Raw genomic sequence first — 24,792 nt, forward strand, 5'->3', positions numbered from 1 at the left:
CAGAGCTGCCTCTGCTCTAACTCACCCACTCAGACTCCCAAGCCTTGATTAAACTTCAGTACTATCTGGTGAATGGTGAGGCCACCGTTGGAGGAACTTTCCTCCTTCTATCTGCTGTTCTGTCACCACACTACCCATTCTCTAGAGTCCAGCAATGACCGCTCAGGGTCATGGCCAGACAAAGGAAAACTATTAGTTATTGCTTCTCCCACCTGTCCCAGCCCTTCCTCGTCCAGTACTTTAAATATCCAGTGATGTCAGCATTTCTGCAACCCCAATGCCTCACAAATTTTGATTTAATTGAGCAAAATGCATCTATTCTTCTCTTCTCATGGCTTATAAGAAATTTTTAATTAAAGAAAGCTATTTTCATGGCCAGACCTTCCTGACATCCCTTGATGAAAGGCAATATGTGCAAACAGTGAAACAATATGTGCATCACCACTTAGCAAAGCTTTAGATGGAAACCATTGGTGAGAGATGAGGTTCGACGTACCCTGGGCACCATGAATTTCCACCACAGTTCTCCTCCATCATGTAATACAAGTTGCAAGTCTCTTTCCCACAACTACATACACATTACGGTTCCAAATGAGAGTGCTCTATGAAGAATAGATGTTCCTTTAAGGTTTCACCCAAAGAACTGAACTAACATTTAGAAACTCTCTCCACATTCTCAGACCTGTTGGTTCAACCAACCAGGAGAACTTTTCTCCACCATCACATAATTCACTAATGTCTTTTCCTTCGCTGCTCTTATACATAAATAGTCCCACGAAAAAGGCAACCATGAAAACAAAACAAAACAAAACAACGCAGACTTCAAATTTCACCAATTCCTGTACGTAAAAATTCCTTTGTATTTTTGCTTGTTCCTTCCTTTCAAAGTATACAGAGTCCATCTGACTCCATCTGTATAGGGGAAATGGTTGCTGGTGGCCCAAATACCTGGCCAAAACACTCAAAGTACTCTCAGCTGAAATCACGAACCTCATTGTTCAAGAAGAAGCAATTTCCTATTCCTAGATTTCCCAGAGAATATCGCATCTCCTCCACATTCTCCTCTCCTCTGAGGAAAGAGGGGAGTAGGTATATATCATCCTCACTAGCCGGGCTACCACAAAGGAAAACTCATCCTGTCTTGGAGAATTCCTTTCTGGCACAGAATAAAAGAGTTAGAGATTGAGACGAAAAGTCAACTCCCCAGACTACATCATATTTCAACAATGTAAGCCTTTTGCTAAGTATTCTGAAATTACTACTCGAGGGTATCACAGATGCTAGAAAACTGATGTCATTTCCTTGTGACACCCAGACCTTTCACTACATGCAACAGATGATGGGAATCTTTCATTCCAGAGATAATGACTAAGATAAGGACCATAGACATTCTCTTTGCTAGTTTACACTGTTTACAGCTAGTTTACACTGCTGCAGGGAGACCAGAAGACCCAAATGTCTGTTTGCATCATTCCAAGTTAAACCTAAAATAGAGCACTGAGAAACCAACATGGTAACATACAGATACTATAATTGGGATTAGTTCAGGAAACTGCCAGAGTGAATCTGAGTTAGAAGTAAAAAAAACACAATTGCCATTTTAAAACTCTTCTAAACATCTCCAAACTTCAAAACATAGTTGAGCCTGTTCAGATTTAAATGACTATTTGGGTTTCATTTAAATGAACTCAATGTTCTTAAATGTATGTTTTCTGCCAAACATCTATGTAATTCAGATGCCTTAACTCAGTTAAATAAACTAACGTTAGCAGATCCACATATTTAATACTGAGTAGGATTAATTTTTTTTAATGTATGTAAAGTTTATTGATGTGGCTTTCAAATTCAATATTGCCACTAACCATTAGGAAACTATTATTGTTATTATTATTACTTATTGAGAGTTTGGGTGCAGTATTAACAATTACATCTACCATTATCTGAAAAGCTAATAAATACCTCTTTCTTTTCAGCTACATATCTGTGAGAAGACAGATTTTCTTCATACATGTCAACAAAACAACATGTAACAACAGAATAAATGATATGAGACTCTGGCTGTCTCTTAAACTGGACCATAAGAGATTTTCAAAATGAAAAACAATTTTGGTTGATGATTACATAATCTTTATGAAACACATTTCCATGCTCCATTCATTATAACTTTTTAAAGGAAGAAAGGCATGAGAGAACTGCACTGAAAAGGAGCAGTCCAAGAGCATGGGAACTAACAGGTCTAAAACAGGTCGGTAATAAAATTTTGCATTTAAAATAGACAATCCTAAGAATTAAAAGAATCTTGTTTCCAACGGAAATATCAATGTGGATACCATAAATTATTCAATTTGTATTTTCTTCCAAATCACTCTGATGACAAATTGTCAATGTTACCCAACAGTCCACTAAATAGTCATCAAATTTTGTTGTATTTAGTTCACTAATATTTTTGATAGGAGACATAAAGATTTCAGATTATCTTCCATGAGTGTTAGCAACTCAAGAAAGCTGCTCCTGTTTCTGTTCCTCTTTATGGAAGAAAAAATTAATAGAACCAACAGCTTAATGGAAATAATGTAAAGCACAATCTGATTTTAAACAACTTTCAATTATCCATTTTCTTAGTGAACAAAGTCTGTTGCACAAATGAGGAAAAATAAAGAAAGCTTGCATTCTGTCCTCTTTCAAGACAGAACCACTAAAAATAAATAATATGTTCAAAATATATTTCTCTTTGCTCTTCATTTTCCGCTTGATCTAATTCCTAACCCACCTAGAATACACTAAGCCACATCATGGTAGATTCACATAGGATATAATCCTGGAGGTGTTTTGAAAACTCACGTGACTTCGGGAATTTGAGGACCATACAGGCTGGATACTTGATTTCTGTTCTCCTCATCGACGCTTACTCCCATCATCAAGACGCTGATGAACCCCATGCTTGAGCCAGTCTGAACTTCTCTAACTCTGCACTCATGATTCTTAATGCCCAACACCTCTACTCACATGTCTAACAGGAAACTTAACATAACACATCCCAAGTGGAATCCTGATCTTCCCTTCTCAAACCGTCCTTTCTGCAATTTTCCTCAGAGAATACCAAGTTCATCCTTGTATTAACTAAGTCCCCAAATCCCGAGTCGTCTCTCTTTCTCAGTCTACATCCAATCCATAAGCAAATCCTGTTGCCTTGACCTTTAAAAACTATCCCGAGTCTGACTACATCTCACCATCAGTACTGCTAACACTCGGTACAAGCCAGCATCGTCTTGCATCCGAACTAACTGTCAGTTTGCTTGGGTCCTCCTGCCCATCCTCCTTGACTCCTTCCTTCCCTCCATCCCTTATTATTTATCCAAACGCACCCCAAGCTTCTCTTCCCCCTGATCACTCTCTTCAGAAACACTCGGCAACCTGCTGCTCCTTTAGTGTGCCTGGACACTAGCTAGCATCACAGGATTTTGCACCTGACTCGCTTTTTCTCCCAACCAACCTCTTCCCTCCGATAGGATGGGGTTCCTTTTCTCGTTCCCTTCAGATCTGGCCTTCTCACCAAGGCTGTTCCTGACGGCTCCCTTACCTCTCACCCTGTGCTGCTGCCGTTTCCTGCCTTTGTGTATTTCTTCCATGGCACTTACCCTACCTTCTGACATACTATACATTTTGCCTTTTTTTTTTTTAATTGCTTTCTTCCCTGCTAGAATGTAAGTTCTGCATAGCCATGTGTTGTTGTTGTTTTGTCTTTTTTGTTGTCATTTTTATACCCCAGTGCCAGGAGTGGAACTGGGCACAAAGAAAGTACTCAGTAAACATCTGAGTAAGTGGATAATTAAGTATGGGAAGCAATAAAGGAAGGAAGGAAATAAGACAGTAGGGATGAATGAATCAAGAGCCCCCTGCTATAAATTAATGTCAATCCTGACCTCTTTATGGTAAGAACGGGGGCTGACAGTTGTAACCGTGAAGGAGTCCCTCTAAGACACTCTGACACTTCCATGAGAGTTTGTTGCTAAAGTGATGCTCGTCTTTGTACGCATTCTCTTCCTCATCAACTAAGGAATGAGCATCTGAGCATCACCCAAATCACAGAACTGACAGGAGGCAGGACAGGAATTGATAATAGAAGGAATTTTAAAGCAAATCTTCAAATATCCGCCAAGTAACCTCGTTGCAGCTTTCACCACACTCTTTCTCTCTGTGTTCCTGGAGTCCACCCCCAGGCCCCCAACACAAACACACGCAGTACGGAAGCATGCTCTGGTTCAGTGGCACTAGGAGAGGAGCACGATGTAGATGGCAGTGCTGGTTACCAGCCAGCAGACTGGTGCCGTACTCATGAAGCATGGAGGACAAAAATCCTGTACCATTTACTCCAGCTTAAGCCACGGATACAGTTACTCACATATGAGAGTTCTTAGGAAGTACAGCCCAGGGCTTCAGAGCACAAACTGCAACCAGACCACCTGCGATTAAACCACAGCCCAGGACCTGCTGCTAACGTTCCTTCCCTCTCCATCTCGGATTCTGATCCCTGAGTTGGGAAGAATAACATTACCTACCTCAGAGACTTAGCGTGAACCCTACCGCAATGACTTTATGTGCTACCTATTATTCTTTTTTTTTTTAAGATTTTATTTATTTATTTGACACAGAGAGATCACAAGTAGGCAGAGAGACAGGCAGAGAGAGAGGGGGAAGCAGGTTCCCCGCTGAGCAGGAGCCCGATGCGGGACTCGATCCCAGGACCATGAGATCATGACCTGAGCCGAAGGCAGAGGCTTTAACCCACTGAGCTACCCAGGTGCCCCTGGCTATTATTATCATTAGCGGCAAGCGTACAACCTGAATCCAGAGTCACAAATCTTAGAATGCAAAGGAAACTTGCAGATGATAATCTGAAAGTCGTGTGTAATTTCGACTTCTCTTCACAACCATTTAATTCATAAGGACTTCACACCGTCAGCAACCACAAAGAATCCTCCTGCTAAATTCCACCATCTCCTTGAGGCTGAGAATATTCCACAGCGGCTCAAACAAGGGGGAAATCATGCCTTTACAACCCATCACGGAAGTGATGAAACCCGTATGGGGATCTGGGAATCGCATTTTTGTTTCATTGCAAGACCGTCTGCACTATTTGATTCTTTTTTTTTTTTTAAGATTTTATTTATTTATTTATTTGACAGAGAGAGACTGTGAGAGAGAGGGAACACAAGCAGGGGGAGTGGGAGAGGGAAAAGCAGGCTTCCCTCTGAGCAGAGAGCCCGATGTGGGGCTCAATCCCAGGACCCTGGGATCATGAGCTGAGTCGAAGGCAAGGCGCTTAACCACTGAGCCTCCCAGGCGCCCTGCTATTTGATTTCTTAATCACATGTAAATAATCATTGATCGAAGCAGTTTTAATAAATTTTACAACAAATTCAGAGGTATTTGGCTGAAAACTGCCATTGGGGAAGTAGAGAGCTTATTGTATTCATGTTTGACCATGAGTAAAGAGGTAAGTTATCAGCATGGGGTATCACTACTGCGGTCATGCTCAAAGATATGCCATTACGTAACTTGTAAGCCATTTTATCAGCTGTCTCAACACACAGGGCTGATTATATTTCTGATCACATTTCTGGAATGTACCTAGTAGGAATAGGACACAGGTGGCTCCTGAAGGAAATGTGGAAACTGCACTCCTGTCCTCATCTCTAGTACTCTCAGATCCTCACTTCATCTGAAAGGATACAGAAAACCAGAAAGCATCCTGAAGGCGGCCACGTTGGGGTGCTGAAAATGCACTTGTCGAAACACCCAGAATTTTAAAGCAGTTAGTTTTAAAATACACACAGGATTCTAGTTATCAAAAGGGCTTTATGCGCCCCCCCCAACTCCGCCCAAATAATGGTCTGAATCCCCACCCCTCTCAAGGATCATGCGAAAGGAATATTGTTGCAAAAACTGCGCCTTCAACACACAGTGGGATAAGGGCCACAGCTTGTGCGATTAGTGACGCACTCACACTAAGTCTCTGTGCTCAAATTTGGGCCCTACCTTCACACGTGCCCCATGTGGTCCTGGGCAATTCCTCTAACAGTCCCCCAATGACTGTAAAGAACAGATACAGCGTTGTAGGGGCAGACATCCCGAGCCGAGCTGCAGTGGGCTGCAACTCCACGTGGTCACAGAGCTTACAGGGGAGAGGAGGTAGGGGTGGAGGGGGAGGGTGCAGGGCAACAAAATAAGCACGCAAACACTTGATACATAATCAGATACTAAGTCCAATGAAGGAAAGAATATCATGGTTTCAGAACAGCCTAATTGTGTTTCTCCTTCCCACAGAAGCATAATCAAAAAGCCCAACTGTGGAACAATGTCATAAAAAAATATAAGCTAAGTTCGACCCAGGGTTTTTCTGAGCCTATAATGAAAGATTTATAATAATTCATTTTCCTTTGATTTAATCATCTATGTGTGACTTTAGATGATTTAGGAGGTCTTTCTTTTTCTAAGAGACTCTAGGTAATGAGTTTATATTTTAAATTAAAACATATTCTGATATTAAATTTCTAAAAGTAGGTTTTAATGAAAGTGAACCTATCTCACATGCGCTTTTCTCCACGACAAGGATACAATTGATGAAAAGCCCGCTGGATGGAACCCACTTTCTTCTCAAATTTCTAATTCTAAGTGACTTTACATTTCAATGAAAACCATTCACTAAACCTTCCAACAGCATTTACTAGTTTTTGAATGTCTCAATAAATATAATAAACAGGTCTTAAAACTCCATATCCCATGTGAAGAAAACACTTACAATGAAGGTTAATAAAAAAAAAAAGGCATGAAGCAATTTCTAAGTGAGCCTTGTAAACTTGAGTTTCATAAAGAAACCAGACACTGGAATACCTATTTGGAAACACTAACACTGCCCACCCTAAACCCAATTTTTGAGAATATTACAAAAATAAACAAATGATTATAGATCAACTTTCTTACGGTAATTAATAGGCAAGTGAAAAAGCTTGTGTCTCCGAGAATGAAACTAGAAATACTACAAAAAAGACCAGAAGTTTGTAATCTACAACTTGTTTGGTAGAAAATTCCATAAGAAAAACACTGTCCAGTGGCAGCCCAGCACGAGAGAACTGCTTTGTGTAGGCTATGAAAATACGCAGCAAGAGTTACTGTAAGTTCCCACAGTTCAAAAGGTTATTTCCAGATCTTTAAAGAAGTGTGTTTAATACTTCATACTCAGAGCTAGAAAGCAGTTTAACTGTCAGTTTAATAAGATGTCAAAGCAGGAAACGGAAGCATCTGTCCCTATCTCCACTTCTACTCTTGGTCCTTACAAGACTCGCTGTAGCTAACAAAGCCAAACTCCCCCAACCCCCAACGCTACCCCCACGAGCCACACAGACCCAACAGCAGTGCCTGTGGAGTATGGTGAGCTCACAGCTCCCAGACACGATGGTTAAGAAACCACACAGTTAGGGGAGACCTGCCCTCCCTTTCAAATTTCTAAAACAAATCCTCTCCTTGCTGATACAGGACAGCCCAAAGATGGGCTCATGCTCACCTTCTAAGGGCTGCTCATATAAATAATCCCCGGATTTATCTCCATCCAGAAAACAGAGAGGGGCACAGCCCCGTAATAACTCATTATTTCAGGAAGACTGACAGAAAACCCAAGATCCGCAACAACCTTATCTGCCTCGGTTACAGGCCCCTTGTACTTAGACTCCCACGTGGCCCCTCTCGTCTAGCTCAGGTCAGGAACCTCCAAAGCCTATGAACACAACGTGTTTCCTAAGAAATGCAGAAAGGCGAGGACAGATTGAATATTGACTATTTACTCTGTGTGTGTGTTTGCATACACGCGTTTACAGGAAATAACTCATTTAACTCATTTCACAGGAAATAACTCATTTAATCCTTTCTACTAATGAGATATGAAGAACACGGCCCGGGTTCTTACTCAGCAAACCCGCAGCAGAACTGGGATTCCCATCTCTCTCACTCAGCTGGTGTCGCTAACAAATCTCTCGGACTGGGTGGTTTGAACAGGAATTTAGCTCTCACAGTTCTGGACGCTGAAACTTGTAAGGACCCTTTTCCTGGTGTACACAGCCTGTGCCTCTGTTCCTCTTCTTGAAGGATGTTACTTATCTTATCATGGGAGCCACCCTCATGAGCTCCTGCAAACCTCATAATTCCCCAAAGGCTCCCCGGGGTAAACACAATCCCACTGGGGATTAGGGCTTTCAACAGACAAATCTGGGGTTTGAGGGGAGATGAAGGTTCTGCCCCAAATAAAATCTGAGCAGCACGGCTCTGGAATCAGGGTCTCTTAACAACACTAGTCTGCGCTTAAAAAATAAAGGGAAAAGCCAGGAAATATAGACAAAAGGAATAAAGAAATATGATTAGAGGGTTGCCTGGGTGGCTCAGTCGTTAAGCATCTGCCTTCAGCTCAGGTCATGATCCCAGAGTCCTGGGATCGAGCCCCACACTGGGCTTCCTGTTTGGTGGGAAGCCTGCTTCTCCCTCTCCCACTCCCCCTGCTTGTGTTCCCTCTGTTGCTGTGTCTCTCTGTCAAATAAATAAAATCTTTTTTAAAAAAAGGAAAAAAATATGCATAGAGCATGAGTACAAGATGAAAACAAGCATCTCCAAGGTCTTAACTAGGGTGTACATCCCTATAAACTCTCTGAGCATCAGTCACCTAGAAAAAAGGCACAGAAAGTCCCATGCCCTATGTGTCACAAACTTTTTACAAGTAATCACAACCTGCTTTTGTTCGTGATAAGCTGAGCCCAACACACATTTTCGCCGACAAATTTGTTTATCTTTGTTTGGTTCAATCAAGAACCAGCAACTCCATTAATTGATAATTCTTCTTAAAATCGTTTTCCTCCTTTAATTCATAGCTGGAAAAACGGTCCGCTTCGCTCTCTAACGAACAGAGTCAATGAGCCGACTGGGGAATTTGCATGCAATGACAAAAGAATAAATGAAATTTGCTGAACATATTTTCCAGTGCTTTAGTAATGCAAAAAGCCAAAACAACTGGAGGCCAGAAGTACTGTGCCTTTCTGCCAATTTCTCTTTTTGCATATGTTGCATATTCTCATTTTATTAGGAAAACACGGGTCCTCATTCCGAAACAAGCTAGTGCACTATAGAGGGCTGTGAATTGGGAGCCAGAGGAACTGGATACCCATTCTAGTTCTATTAAGGTGAAGCCCCAGGCAGGTTGAATCTGTAAGCCTCCACTCCCTGCGTTGTGTAACGAAAATCAAGTCCCTTCTTCTGGACCACTTGACACAGCTACAGGCTGACCGCCTTCTATCGCCCTTTGCTTTATTGACTTGGCAGATACTGCGTTTTTTTTTGGTTTTTTGTTTCGGTTGTTTGGGGTTTTTTTGGGAGAGGTTGTTGTTTTTTACAAATTAAAGGTTTGTGGCAACTTGCTTCAGGCAAGTCTGTGGGCACCACTTTTCCAACAGCATTTGCTCACTTTGTGTCACTGTGTCACATCTTAGAGATTCTCGCAATACCTCAAACTTTTTCGTTATTATTATACTTATTACGGTGATCTGTGCTCAGTGATTATGACCCACTGAAAACTCAGGTGATGGTTAGTATTTTTCAGCTGTAATGTATTTCCTAATTAAGGTATAGGATGAGGGAGCAGAAGACTGGTTGAACACAAAGCAGTTGACGCCCTGCAACCTCCCCTCACCCCCACTCCTGGGTGGGACATGTGTGACATTCTTCCAGGAAGCTCCCCGACTAGACGTTAATACCTTGCAAGAGGGGAAAAACAACTTGAACTTGAAAATGGCAAGACCTCTGGCATTGATGGCCAGCCTCTCTAGCATATGAAAGTTATTCTGAAACCTCCCTTTTCCTTACTTCCCCCAACTCTGGAGTATATAATCAGCCAGTCCTCAAGACCCCAGTGCAGCTGCTCTTTCTACCCACAGGTCCTGTCCCCATGTTTTAATAAACCACCATTTTGCACCAAAGACATCTCTAGAATTCTTTCTTGGGCCTCAGCTCAGGATCTCAATCCCACCGAACCTCACCTATATTCAGAAACCGTATCAGTATATTCACAATTTTTTTAAACACGATGCTACTGTGCACTTAATACTATAGTATAGTGTACATTTTATTTGCACTGGAAACCAAAACCTTTATTTAACTCAGCTTATTTTGATATTTGCCTTACTGTGGTAGCTGGAACCAAACCCACAATATATCTGTGATATGCCTGTATTGGCAAATAACAGAAGGAAGGAGGTGGGGGGGGGAGGTAAAAATTCAAACCAATATTCAAGCCTGTGTGTCCTATTTGTCAAAAGCAACTCTGTTTCTAAATACCTGCCAACCTACGGGATTTCTTCCTACACAGTTATTAGGACAAGGCAGACTTCACTGGAATTTCTGATTTTTTGTTTAAATATTTATTTGAGCATGCGCAGGAAGGGCAGAGGGACAGGGAAAGAGAGTCTCAGGCTGACTCTGCAACACAGGGCTTGATCTCCCGACCCTGAGATCAGGACCTGAGCAGAAACCAAGAGTGGGATGCTTAACAGACTGTGCCACGCAGATGCTCCTGGAATGTCTGATTTAAACCTAAAAGCAGGTCGTTGTCGTTGTAAGGTATCCTTAGCTGCATTTTTAAAAAAGCATTTGAAAAACCAATCATTAGGCTTAGAGACCAACAAATAAAAATAACCATGATTTTTTTGACCAGTTAGTTTACATAATTATCTTATTTGATGTCAAGACACATGATTTTCACAAATCATGATTAAAAGGATAGAAATTTCAACAAGGACCTAATTTAGTACTTGTTGCTCATGGGTTCACAGTACTAGTTGGCTTTAGATAGGACAGACATTAAAAGGAAGAAAGGATGGGGCACCTGGATGGCTCAGTCATTAAGTACCTGCCTTCGGCTCAGGTCATGATCCCAGGGTCCTGGGACTGGGCCCCACTTTGGGCTCCCTGCTCAGCCGGAAGCCTGCTTCTCCCTCTCCCACTCCCCTTGTTTGTGTTCCTTCTCTCACTGTTTATCGAATAAATAAATAAAAATCTTTTAAAAAAGGAAGAAAGGAATGAGGACCGGGATGCATGGGTGACTCAGTTGGTTAAGTGTCTACCTTCAGCTGGGGTCATGATCCCAGAGTCCTGGGATCAGTCCTGCATTGGGTCCCTGCTCAGCAGGGAGCCTGCTTCTCCCATTGCCTGCCACCTCCCCTGTTTGTGCTCACTCGCTCGCTCTCTGACAAATAAATAAGTAAAATCTTTAAAAAAAAAAAAAAAAGAAAAGAAAAGAAAAGACAGGAATGCGGACCTTCAATACTTTGGGAAGAACCGTCCTGGAAGGTTAGAAACTTACTTCTATGGATGAGATCATTAAATACATCTAAGGTATCTCTTGCTACAGTATCTTTTTTTTTTTTTAAGATTTTATTTACTTATTGGACAGACAGAGCTCACAAGCAGGCAGAGAGGCAGGCAGAGAAAGAGAGGAGGAAGCAGGCTCCCCGCAGAGCAGAGAACCCCACATGGGGCTCGATCCCAGGACTCTGGAATCACGATCTGAGCCAAAGGCAGAGGCGTTAAAACACTGAACCACCCGGGAGCCCCACTACAGTATCTTTACTCTATTTTGAGAACATGTATACCAAGGGAATGTAATAATGTATATGAGCCAGTTAAAGCTTCAACTTAAGGGGCAGTCGGCTGTCCAATACCCATACCTCAGGGATGGTGGGCCAGCACTATGTAGGAAAGGCCGTACTTCCTTAATTGCTTTCATGAGTGTTCTGTAGTTTTCTAGTACAGATCCTTTACCTCTTTGGTTAGGTTTATTCCTAGGTATCTTATGGCTTGGGGTGCAATTATAAATGGGATTGATTCCTTAATTTCTCTTTCTTCTGTCTCATTATTGGTGTATAGAAATGCAACTGATTTCTGTATCTTGCTTTTACATCCTGCCACATTGCTGAATTCCTGATCACAGGTAGAGAAAAGGAGGGAAAACTGAATGGGAGGTCATCAGAGAGGGAGCAAAACCATGAGAGATTCTGGACTCTGGGAAACCAACTGAGTGTTGCTGGAGGGGTGGTGGGTGGGGGGATGGGGTAACTGGGTGACGGGCATTAAGTAGGACATGTGATCTGATGAGCACTGGGTGTTCTATGCGACTGATGAATCACTGACCTCTACCTCTGAAACTAACGATGTACTATATGTCACCCAACTGAATTTAGTTAACCTATAATGTATTATTAGCCCCAGGGGTACAGGTCTGGGAACCATCAGGCTCACACACTCCACAGCACTCACCATAGCACACGCCCTCCCCAGTGCCCATCACCCAGCCACCCCAACGCTCCTAACACCTTCCCCTCCATAACTGAATTTAAATTATCGAAAAAGAAAGGCCACACTTCAGAGGCAGATATTGCAAGTTACTAGATCAGTACCCAAGGCTTTGCTACTTAGCATTCTGATATGTGAAGTGGACATTCACTGGTGAAAGTAAAAAGATATGAGACATGTGGATTAGCTAAAATCTAGAGAGACTCCACTCCACCCCTGTCCAGAGACTGCACATGAAAACCCAGCAGAGTTTACAGCCTGGATCTTTAAGGATGCCGCCAGAAGCTTTAGTCCCTGACTGGTCGTGGGTCCAGCTATGCTCTGAGTTAGACTTCTAGTTCCCAGCGACAGATTATAAGGTGACGGATTTCCTACCTCTGTGATGTGTCTGTAACAAACTGGAACAAACCTTTCAGACAAGATATTGATGAGAGTAGCAAAAGGACAGAGAGCTAGATACCCTCAGGTTTACCAAGCAGGCTTTTCAACCTGTTTAATTTCCTGGCCAATAAATAGTTGATAGATATCTAGATATAGATATAGATATATAGATATAGATATAGATATAGATATATGGAGGAGAATTACATCAGAAACTTGTTTCCATCTCCTCTGATAGTAGAGTTATCTGCACACCGTGTACGTGCAAACTCTCCACTTTGCCCTTGCTGTCCCGGCAATGTTAGTCACAGCGCCCCCTTCCACTCTCAAAGGTATCACAGTTTGTATGATAAGTTACATGAATATTCTACCTACTAGTGAGACCTTGGGGATAAAACTGAGCCTTATGAAATTTCAAAGTGCCCCGCAGCTACTGTTTCCTATGAAAATGGTCCTGGAGCTGTGACTACCACACTGACTCCCAAAATACAGATGGAATGCTGTATGCACACCTCCATCTCTTTTCACAAAACTCAGCTTCAAAGCTGTAGGGTAACTCCCATCATGAAAATAGCAGGCTAGGGGGTGTGAATCGATCTTCCCACTGAGAGTGATTTAAAATGTGGGATAAAATATATTCATCAAATATGTGAAAAAGCATCAAGGAGCAGCCAAGAGAGGAAACAGCAGGCTAAAGAAAAGAGAATGCAGGAAAACGAGCCAGTTCAGAAATTGTAAGGCCTATCCCAACGAATCCGAACTTTCTGTTGACAGCCTGAAGAGCCAAAGGCCAAACATTAAAGCTCAAGGCCCACCCAAAGTAGAGGTCCTAGACTTCCATGACAGTAAAGTAGAACTCAAAGGGTTGCGCGCCCAGGAGAACCAACTCAGGCTGGGGAGGAGAAGTCAGCAAGGCCGTAGGGGATCCCGAGAGCCTGATTTCAGGAGAGCCTAAAGCCATAAGGACCCTAAGCTCTAGCACACTAGGTAAATCATTTCTGCAAAGCACCTTCATCCTTGACTTTAAATTCTTCTAAACCACTGGAGTGTTTTTGTTTTGTTTTTTTTTCCAGAGGGGGCACACCACAGTTTTACCCTTCCCGTTGGAAAACTGGGATACTTTACAGGATAGTTTAGAAGTTGCCAGACACATTTACAACTACATTAGAGCCGCTCAGGTCTTCCCTGTAACCTTGTGTGCGTGGGCACACACGGGTAAGTATCTGGGCCTGCCTCGCCTGTATTACCACATGAGTAAACTCAGTCAAGAAACCTGTCCTTTCTTCCCTCTCCACCCTGTGACTGTGTGTGACACTCCACATGTGCTATTGTAGAAAATAACCTTTGAGTCTGAGCTGGGTGTGGTGTTCCACGGATATGGCGGCAAGACCACAATTAGACTTCTGGCACCTCTAGTCCAAAGCTTCCATGCTAATTACTCTAACGGGGAACTTTAAAAATAGAAACATTACAAAGTAAGCCCAACCCTAGCCTTTTCTGGAGTTTTGGTGCGGGAAAAGAGAAAAAGAGGGAAAAAAACTTCCTGCTGTTTTACAATGTTGCACATACTTTGTTTTCAAGATACCAAGGCTGGTTGTAGACCAAGTGCCATCTTGAAAAAGTAGCTCCCATGATGAAAAGAACAGGCCCAGAGAGTGAAGAAGACTGGGCCCCAGTTTAGTCTGTTCCGCAAATGGGCTCTGCGACCTTGGAAGAGAAACCTAACCACCAAAAGGTCTCCGTTTGCTCCTCTGGAAGATGATACCGGAGGTCTGGATAAAGTCTGTGGCTGCTTCTCCAACCAAAATCCATGATGTTTATGCTTCTGTGGATTTCTCCGTGGAGGCCTATCCTGATAGAAGTCAAGTTTATTCTAGAGGCCACAAGTGATTCACACATGTACATCATGGTCCCAGACACACGCGCAGACAGACAGGACTTGTTCACTGTGAGGCATCCCACGTGCTCCTTCAGTCTTAAACTCGAAGGCGGCTGTTTTTTTTAGAAAACCGTGTACAGGGTTTCAAAGTGACTCAAGCAATCACTTCACATCCTAATAGGATAAAGTTTATGCATAATTCTGTGTGACCCTTCAACTACTGACGTTCACGCCGTGTTATTGTTAGCATTGCATGTTAAGCTAGCAAATTTTCAATGAACTCTCACTGGCTTTACCACAGACACAGATGTTAGGTGGACTCCTTTGCTCATAAGGTTCTCATTATTAACTCAGCCCGGGCTGAATATTTGACTGAAGGAAAGGACCATATCATTATTTTCAGATTTCATTCTATGACTTAACTGGGATCCATCTGCCAGCTTTAGAAACGCCAAGTACTTCTTGGCGCCAGCCTTGGCGTCCTGTTCTATGACTACTCCCCCCAATGCTTCAGTTTGAGGAAGTCTCCTCCCCATCAAAACAGTTTAATAAAAACTTAAATTATGATTAAGAGTTACTCATCAATTGACAGAGCGTACCAGGCCTGTGCTATTTATGAATTATTCCTCACAATATTTTAAGGCTAACAAATAGAATCCACATTCATACAGGGGTGAGCTAGAAAGCCAGTTAAATGTTTTCATGATTTATAAAGTCTGTGTTCTACTTGAAACCATATTTCTTTAATAGGTAAACTGGCATTCCACTGGATAATTCAATCTGCTTTAAATCTACTCTAAGGCTCTGAACAGCTTATGGGGGATTCCGAATAGATTTCCTCTACGCACCTTTGGGCAATATCTCTCAGCATAAATGTGATAGGAAGATATAGCACAGGAATGCCTGTCAATTACAGGGCAAATTTCAAGTCCTTAAAACACTGACACTAAAACCACTTAGAAAACGTTAAAATCAGCCCAACTCTAAACATAGGGAGTATGTTATAAGCCTGGTTAAAGATAGAAATTAAAACAACATAAAAGTAATAACAAAAGGTCCTGATATTACTGCTTCCCTGGGTCTGGACCAGCAACAGTAATATACGTGGGCAAGCATCATTTGAAACTATCTTTGATGGATATTAGAAAAAATAATTCAATCCCTCTAGGCATAGAAAAGCCCAGGGGTTTACATATAGTAAATAACTGAAGAGTTATTCAAATCAACTATTTGAATAATAGTTATTCAACTTTTATTCAGTTATTAGATAACCAATTGTTATTCCATTATTATTCAGTTACTAAATAAATGAATTAATGTTATCCAAATTCAAATATCCAAATAACTGAAAGAAGAGGGACAGTTTTCCACCTTAAGAAGTTATACGTAATAAATGTGATTTTGTGATTCTTTCTGTATTTCATCGTTTCTCGGAAAAGGAAGACTAAGAGAACATGCCCCCTCACTTGTCCAATGCTTTATAGACATCCGCGACAAACGATCATTCAGCCTCTTGGACGCTTGAGTTTTCATCTAATTACTACGCATGGCAATCCAGTCTACTATTCAACGTCTCTAATCCTAAAAATTCTTAAAATAGTAACAATCAAAGCAAGCATCCGTGTCAATCATACCCTGATTGAAACCAATCTGTTAGAAAATTCATGTTAGCTCATCGAACACCTACGATTCCAGTTTCCTGTACTTATCTCTCCAGTACACTCTCTTCAGGTATTTTCAACGGCTAAGACATACCCCACTATCACTCCTGTTTTTGAGTCACTCTTTGAACTAAATACCTCAGATACAGTCTAATTAGCTACAGAGAACAGTAGGAACAGTATTTCGGATGAATTAAAAGAGAACTATTTATTAATGCAGACTAAATATGTCCCATGGGAATTAGGCTTTTAGCAAAACATAGAAACAACATAAAAGTCAAGTTACTGGTAACCCCTCCAAAACTGATCATCACAGGTAGCATTTACAGAAACATACTAATCTCAAAAACTCTAAAATAACTTTAACACCAAACCGCACATCCTTCAGCCCATATTTAGGTATTCAAAAGCTCAATTTTTATTTTTCTACTTACCATGTTGTATATCTTTCATATCTAAATGAAGGCTAGACATCAATATTCCAACTGCTTGTGATCTTTTGTTGCTTAATAACTTGACCACCTGACCAAAGAAAGGAAAAGAGGAAAATGTTAATTTGTGATATGCTCAATAACATGTCCTTTTTAATCCTAAATGAACAACGTACAGCTTAAAGTCTAGTATTCAAAAACTGATCTGAAAAGAACTTTTGTGTTTTATGTCTTCCATCTTCAAAATCAACTGTCTTCACCCATTAGCCTCAATGGCAAGCTCTTTACCAGTCTTTTGAGAGACTGTCACTGAGTAAAATTTCTAATAGTTCAGGAAAGTAGTTTGGTCTTTATGAAATAACAATTACACATTTGATAATTTGTAGCTTGAGATTTTAAAAGTGTCCCCCCCCCTTTTTTTGAGCACAGAAGGCCTTTATTTTTTTTTCCATTTTATTTTATTTCTTTTCAGTGTTCCAAAATCATTGTTTATGCACCCCACCCAGTGCTCCATGCAATCCGTGCCCTCCTTAATTCCCAGCACCAAGCTCACCCAACCCCCCATGATCCTCCCCTCCAAAACCCTCAGTTTGTTTCTCAGAGTCCCTCTCATGATGTCGGGCCTTAAAACTCTGGTCACAGGTGAAGGTAAAGCCTACACCCAGGGCATCTGTTACATCAGACCTGTCTGAGCACAAAGTGGAAACGCGCTTTGATTCTGGTCCTTCAGAAAGCTATTTACCTGGCAGTCCCTCTCATTCTGCCAACATTCATTCTCCCTCTCATTCTGCATTTGGCCAACATTTTGTGGGGAGCTTTCCAACTAATTAATAGAGGAAAACAAGCAGCAAACTCAAAGGGTTACGTCTGCTTCATCTCAAATCTGGCTTTCCAGAGAGTTCTAACGAGTCAGTCAATCCACACACCCAACAAGAAGTCTTCCTAAAACAGAGGTAGGCATCCTATTGGACATACACACTTAAACTGTTTTCCAGATGCTGATACAGCACCGATAAATCCTGCTTATGAAACCATTATCGCGGGTCCTGAAGGGCAGCAAGTTCTATGTACGGTCATGGTTTTGTTATAAGTCTGTTTCAAAAAAACACCGGAAAAAAGGGGGAATAAAAGGTTCCAATCAGATTATCAGAAGTGACAGCTGCCCGAACATCTATCACGTTTGTTGACCTTGTCTTTCTTTTTGGTTTAGGTTGGGCCAATCAGTAAACTAATAAAATAATCATGCCCAGTTGTCACACTAAGTCCGAGTAAAACAATATTCTTAATAGCAGTACTAGCATTCTTGGTTCCCCAGCCGGGATGAGGGCGGAGAATAAGACAAACACTTCAGAAGGGCCAACCACAACCTCCCCCACACGCATTTCTACAAGCTTCTCGAAGAAAGGACTGACACCTCACAAGGGACCGTGCTTCCTCAAAAGAAGGTATATGTATACACACACACACACACACACACACTTTCATTAACTTGTTCTTTAAACGTTTTATGAAAGTTCAGCTAAAATATTAGAACTTAAATATGAATCCATTCATCCCCCAAGGATTTCTATCAATATAGTTCTCTTCTTCAGAAGTGCACAGAAACTTATTATCAGAAAAACAAAAGGCGTGTATTCTGACCTCAGAAACACTTTCTAGGGGACCCTGGGTGGCTCAGCGGTTAAGCCTCTACCTTCTGCTCAGGTCATGATTCGAGGGTCCTGGGATCAAGCCCCACATTCGGCTCTCTGCTCAGCAGGGAGCCTGCCTCCCCGGCCCCCTGCCGCCTGCCTCTCTGCCTACTTGTGATCTCGCTCTCTGTCAAATAAATAAATAAAATCTTTAAAAAAAAGAAAGAAAGAAAGAAAGACAGACCTTGTAACTCCAGGTAGATACCATCTGGGTCCCATCCGTGATGCTCTGACAAAAGTGAATGGATCTGCACCCATATGTCAATGGACCATTCTGCCGTACAACAGGCTGATCACACCCTCTCAGACGCTCCTGACTCTACAGCTCCTGGCAGCCCTTCTCAGGCCTTTTCAAGGTGAATTATTCTGATTTTACCTTAAACACAGGCATATTTCAGAGTTCTGTTCTCAGCACTTTATTCTGTTCACTTTATGACCTATAATTTCTCCACTATAGACATACACGCCAGCACTTATAAATTCATTCTTGTAACTGTATCTTCAACTCTACAGTATCCTACTTTCCTAACAGATATCTGCACATAAATCTCTATTGGACATGTCTAAAACCAAACTCGTCATCACGTCCACCCCCAAACCTATCTATCTTCTCGTCTTTTTTCCATGTGCTGAAATAATGGCGCCACCATTTTCCACCCACTGACTAACGTCAGAAATCAGCCTAGACTCTTAATCTACTTCATCTGAATACTGTGGACTGCTAACAAGTCCTGTCAATTAGAACTCCTTCAAATTTTTGGAACCCATCCTTCCTCTTCAACTCTGTTGTCAGAGTTTATTTCTATGCTTTATCTTATAGAGATCAATGGAAAAATTTTCCAACTAGCCTCCCAAATCTAGTGCAGTAGCTCTCAAAGTGTGCTCCCTGGACCAGTGGGCATGATCATCACCTGGGCACTTACAAAAAATGCAAAATCTTGGACGCTATCACAAACCTACTAACCAGAAAGTGTGGGCATCAGATCTTTCCTCAATCTGCACTTCAAAAAACCTTTTAAGTGACTCTAGAATCATTGATGACTCTCATTGCTTCTGTCCATTCTCCAAACTGATACCCAAGTACCATCTCTAAGACGGTGATATTTGCACGTCTTTCTTCGCTCGTTAAACCTGAGTGGCTCATATTTACATGTTAGTGTTTTTTTTTTTTTAAAGATTTTATTTATTTGACAGAGAGAGAGAGATCACCAGTAGGCAGAGAGGCAGGCAGAGAGAGGGGAGAAGCAGTTGCCCAGCCGAGCAGAGAACCCAGTGTGGGGCTCGATCCCGGGACCCTGGGATAATGAGTTGAGCCAATGGTAGAGGCTTAACCCACTGAGGCACCCAGGTGACCCTATATGTTAATGTTTTAAAAGGTTGTACAGATGTCCAGCCCATGACCACGGACTATCTTTCCATTTCTTTTGTCATCTTCAATTTCTTTCATTAATTTGTTATTGTTCTCACAGTATAGACTGGAAGAATTAATATTATTAAAATGTCTGTACTACCCAAGAAAATCTACAGATTCAATGCAATCCCTATCAACATACCAATAGAATTTTTCACAACACTAGAACAAATAGTTCTAAAATTAATATGGAACCACAAAAGACCGTGAGTAGCTAAAGCAATCTTGGAAAAGAACAACAAAAGTAGAGGTATCACAATCCCAGATTTCAAGACATACCACAAAGCTATAATAATCAAAACAGTATGGCACAAAAACAGACACATAGATCAATGTAACAGAATAGAAAACCCAGAAATAAACCCACAATTATATGATCAATTAACCTACAACATAAGAGATTAAAAATATACAATGGGGTAAAGATAGTCTCTTCCATAAATGATGCTGTGAATACTGGACAGCTACATGCAGAAGAATGAAACTAGAAGTTTCTTACACCATACACAAAAACAAACTCAAAGTGGATTAAAGACCTACATGTGAGACCTGAAACCATAAAACTCCCAGAAAAGCAACATAGGCAGTATCTCTTTGGCATGGGCTATAGCAACATTTTTGTAGATATGTTTCCTCAGGTAAAGGAAACAAAAGCAAAAATAGATTAGAACTATACCAAAATAAAGGGCTTTTGCATATGAAGGAAACCATCAACAAAATGAAAAGGTAACCTACTGAATGGGAGAAGATGTTGGCAAGTAATATATCCAATAATATAAAAAGAACTTATATAACTCAATACCAATAATAATAATAATAATAATTACCCAAGTAATAAATGGGCAGAGAACCTGAGTAACCTTTTTCCAAAGAAGACATACAGATGGTCAAGAGACACATGAAAAGATGTTCAACATCACTCATCATCAAAGAAATGCAAATCAAAACCACAATGGGGTACCCCCTCACATCAGTCAGAACAGCTAGTATGAAAAAGACAAGAAGTAACAAGTACTGGTGAGAATACGAAGAGAAGGGAACACTTCTGTCTGTTGGTGGGAATGTAAATTGGTGCAGCCACTGCGGAAAACAGTAATGAGGTTCCTTAAAAAATTAAAAATAGAAGTACCATATGATCTAGTAATTCCACTACTGGATATTTACCCAAAGGAAATGAGAAGACATATGCACCCAATGTTTACTGCAGCATTATTTACAATAGTCAGGATATGGAAGCAAGTCTCGTGTCCATTGGCTGATGAATGGATAAAGAAGATATGGTATATACATACACTGGAATATGACTCAGCCATAAAAAAAGAATGAAATCTTGACATTTGTGACAACCTGGTTGGACCTATAGGTTACTATGCTAAGTGAAATGAATCAGACATAGAAAGACAAATGCCATACAATGTCACTTACTATGGAATCCAAAAACAAACATCTGTCTAAAAGGACCGACTTTGTAGTTCCCTAGAGTAACTCAGCCTTTATGTTACAAAGCGTAATCATTATTGATTCTTCTTCTAAAAAACACCCTGTATAACAAGAACCTGAAGCTATCAAACTAAAACATTCTTAGAATCCAGGCACAACAGGGGCAATGGAGAGGAGAGAGTTGACTCTTAGAAACTGATCTCAGAAACCATCATTGAAAAATGGAAAACGCAGAATTAACAAATTTAAAATCTATAAAAATTAGAACATACAACCAGAAAAAAAGGATTATTTTGAATTTATCTAATTCACATATTAGATTCACCTAATATTCTTAATAAAGCTTTTAGTCTTAGATTAACCCAAGGAAGCAGGACTGTGTAGGGATTATGAACATGGACTCTGGAAGATAAATCATTACTTCTCAAACTTTTAATATACACATGAATCATCTGGGATCTTTTTTAAAAATGCAGATTCTGACTCCTAGGTCTGGCAAGAGCTTTCTGGAAAAATTATTCCAACATCCTAAAGCCTCAGTTTCCTTATTTAAAAAATTAACAGCACCATCGACTTCAAAAAGCTGTAGTGGATATCCAGAATACACTTGACACTCTTGGGAATAAACCCAGCAAAAAGTATACTCACACGGATAGTAGTAGCTGTACAAAGTTTAAATACTTAGGGAAGCACTTTAAATGGCTTCTCAAAAATAAAATATCTGTAAACTTTTCATTACTCAGTTTAAATCTACAAAGGAATTAATAATCTCACCACCCTTTCATGTAATTTCCTAAGAAATTCGGGTCTTTATTAGTTCAGAGTAGTTTTCCAGTAGATGCAAATGACTCCTCCCTTAATTCTCTTCCAGGCATCCAACATGACTGATGGTATATCTGCTTTAACCAGGTGCAGTTTGAGGCCACAGGAAGAGAACAAAACTGTGCATGTGGCCCCAGTCAAACTTTTACAACCCTAATACAGTTAATATAATTAGGCTGCATACCTAAAATGCATTTCAAATTAACACTAACTAATCTGTGGCTTGAATAATTACTGTGTCAAGGAGATATCTTTGGTCTATTTCCACTGTCCATACTTTTTTTATTTCTTTATCTAATTATAAACTAAGCTAATATTAGAAACTTAGATTAGAATTATGACGGTGGAAGCAACAAAGATAAGAAGGATGTATTCATAGACATTGTGAAAATGTCTATGCTACCTAAAGCAATCTACACATTTAATGCAATTCCTATCATAGTACCATCCATTTTTTTTTTAAAAGAAATGGAACAAATAATCCTAAAATTTATATGGAACCAGAAAAGACCTCGAATAGCCAAAGGAATACTGAAAAAGAAAGCCAAAGTTGGTGGCATCACAATTCCAGACTTCAAGCTCTATTACAAAGCTGTCATCATCAAGACAGCATGGTACTGGCACAAAAACAGACACATAGATCAATGGAACAGAACAGAGAGACCAGAAATAGACCCTCAACTCTATGGTCAACTAATCTTCGACAAAGCAGGAAAGAATGTCCAATGGAAAAAAGACAGCCTCTTCAATAAATGGTGTTGGGAAAATTGGACAGCCACATGCAGAAAAATGAAATTGGATCATTTCCTTACACCACACACGAAAATAGACTCAAAATGGATGAAGGACCTCAATGTGAGAAAGGAATCCATCAAAATCCTTGAGGAGAACACAGGCAGCAACCTCTTTGACCTCAGCCGCAGCAACCTCCTCCTAGGAACATCGCCAAAGGCAAGGGAAGCAAGGGCAAAAATGAACTATTGGGATTTTATCAAGATCAAAAGCTTTTGCACAGCAAAGGAAACAGTTAACAAAACCAAAAGACAACTGACAGAATGGGAGAAGATATTTGCACACGACATATCAGATAAAGGGCTAGTGTCCAAAATCTATAAAGAACTTAGCAAACTCAACACCCAAAGAACAAATAATCCAATCAAGAAATGGGCAGAAGACATGAACAGACATTTCTGCAAAGAAGACATCCAGGTGGTCAACAGACACATGAAAAAGTGCTCCATATCACTCGGCATCAGGGAAATACAAATCAAAACCACAATGAGATATCACCTCACACCATTCAGAATGGCTAAAATTAACAAGTCAGGACATGACAGATGCTGGCGAGGATGTGGAGAAAGGAGAACCCTCTTACACTGCTGGTGGGAATGCAAGCTGGTGCAACCACTCTGGAAAACAGCGTGGAGGTTCCTCAAAATGTTGAAAATAGAACACCCTATGACCCAGCAATTGCACTACTGGGTATTTACCCTAAAGATACAAACGTAGTGATCCGAAGGGGCACGTGCACCCGAATGTTTATAGCAGCAATGTCTACAATAGCCAAACTATGGAAAGAACCTAGATGTCCCATCAACAGATGAATGGATAAAGATGTGGTATATATACACAATGGAATACTATGCAGCCATCAAAAGAAATGAAATTTTGCCATTTGCGACGACGTGGATGGAACTAGAGGGTATCATGCTTAGTGAAATAAGTCAATCGGAGAAAGACAACTATCATATGATCTGCCTGATATGAGGGAGAAGAGATGCAACATGCGGGGTTAAGGGGGTAGGAGAAGAGTAAATGAAACAAGATGGGATTGGGAGGGAGACAAACCATAAGTGACTCTTAATCTCACAAAACAAACTGAGGGTTGATGGGGGGAGGGGAGTTGGAGGGGTGGGGTTATGGACATTGGGGAGGGTATGTGCTAAGGTGAGTGCTGTGAAGTGTGTAAACCTGGTGATTCACAGACCTGTACCCCTGGGGATAAAAATGTATTATATGTTTATAAAAAATTAAATTAAATTAAATTAAAAAAAAAGAAGAAGATGTGGTCCATATACACAATGGAGTATTATGCAGCCATCAGAAAGGATGAACACCCACCATTTGCATCGACATGGATGGAACTGGAGGGGTTCTGCTGAGTGAAACAAGTCAAGAGAGAAAGACAATTACCATATGGTTTCACTCATATGTGGAACATAAAGGAATAGCATGGAGGACATTAGGAGAAGGAAGGGAAAAATGAAAGGGGGAGCGGGAATCAGATGGGGAGATGAACCATGAGAGACTCTGGACTCTGGGAAACAAACTGAGGTTTCAGAGGGGAGGAGAGTGGGGAGATGGATTAGTCTGAGGGTGGGTATTAAGGGGGGGGCACGTATTGCAATGAGCACTGGGTGCTATATGCAAACAATGAATCATGGAACATGACATCAAAAACTAATGAAGTACTGTATGGTGACTAACGTAACTAAACAAACAAATAAACAAACAGATTAGTGCCCTTATAAAAGAGGCCCCAAAGAGCCCCTTCATCCCTTCTGCCACGTGAAGACATGGAGAAAAGACAGCCATTGGGAAGAAGGCTCCAACCCAGATAATGAATCTGCCAGTGCCTTGATCTTGGACTTCCCAGCCTTCAGAACTGTGAGAAATAAATCTCTGTTGT

The 24,792-nt window shown here is 40.9% G+C and overlaps 1 protein-coding gene across 2 annotated transcripts in view; it reads right to left on the bottom strand.

Moving 5' to 3' along the window:
* FMN2 (formin 2) overlaps nt 1–24,792 on the bottom strand; it is a 358,907-nt gene that overhangs the window by 188,602 nt on the left and 145,513 nt on the right. For both annotated transcript variants that reach the window (XM_032862943.1, XM_032862944.1), the window contains one exon: nt 16,743–16,830. In XM_032862943.1, coding sequence (XP_032718834.1) covers nt 16,743–16,830 — 88 coding nt within the window. The remainder of the gene's footprint in view (nt 1–16,742; nt 16,831–24,792) is intronic.

The sequence above is a fragment of the Lontra canadensis genome, unplaced genomic scaffold (assembly GCF_010015895.1).
Source record: "Lontra canadensis isolate GAN:19392208 unplaced genomic scaffold, GSC_riverotter_1.0 scaffold24, whole genome shotgun sequence".
In the NCBI taxonomy this organism is placed as follows: domain Eukaryota; kingdom Metazoa; phylum Chordata; class Mammalia; order Carnivora; family Mustelidae; genus Lontra; species Lontra canadensis.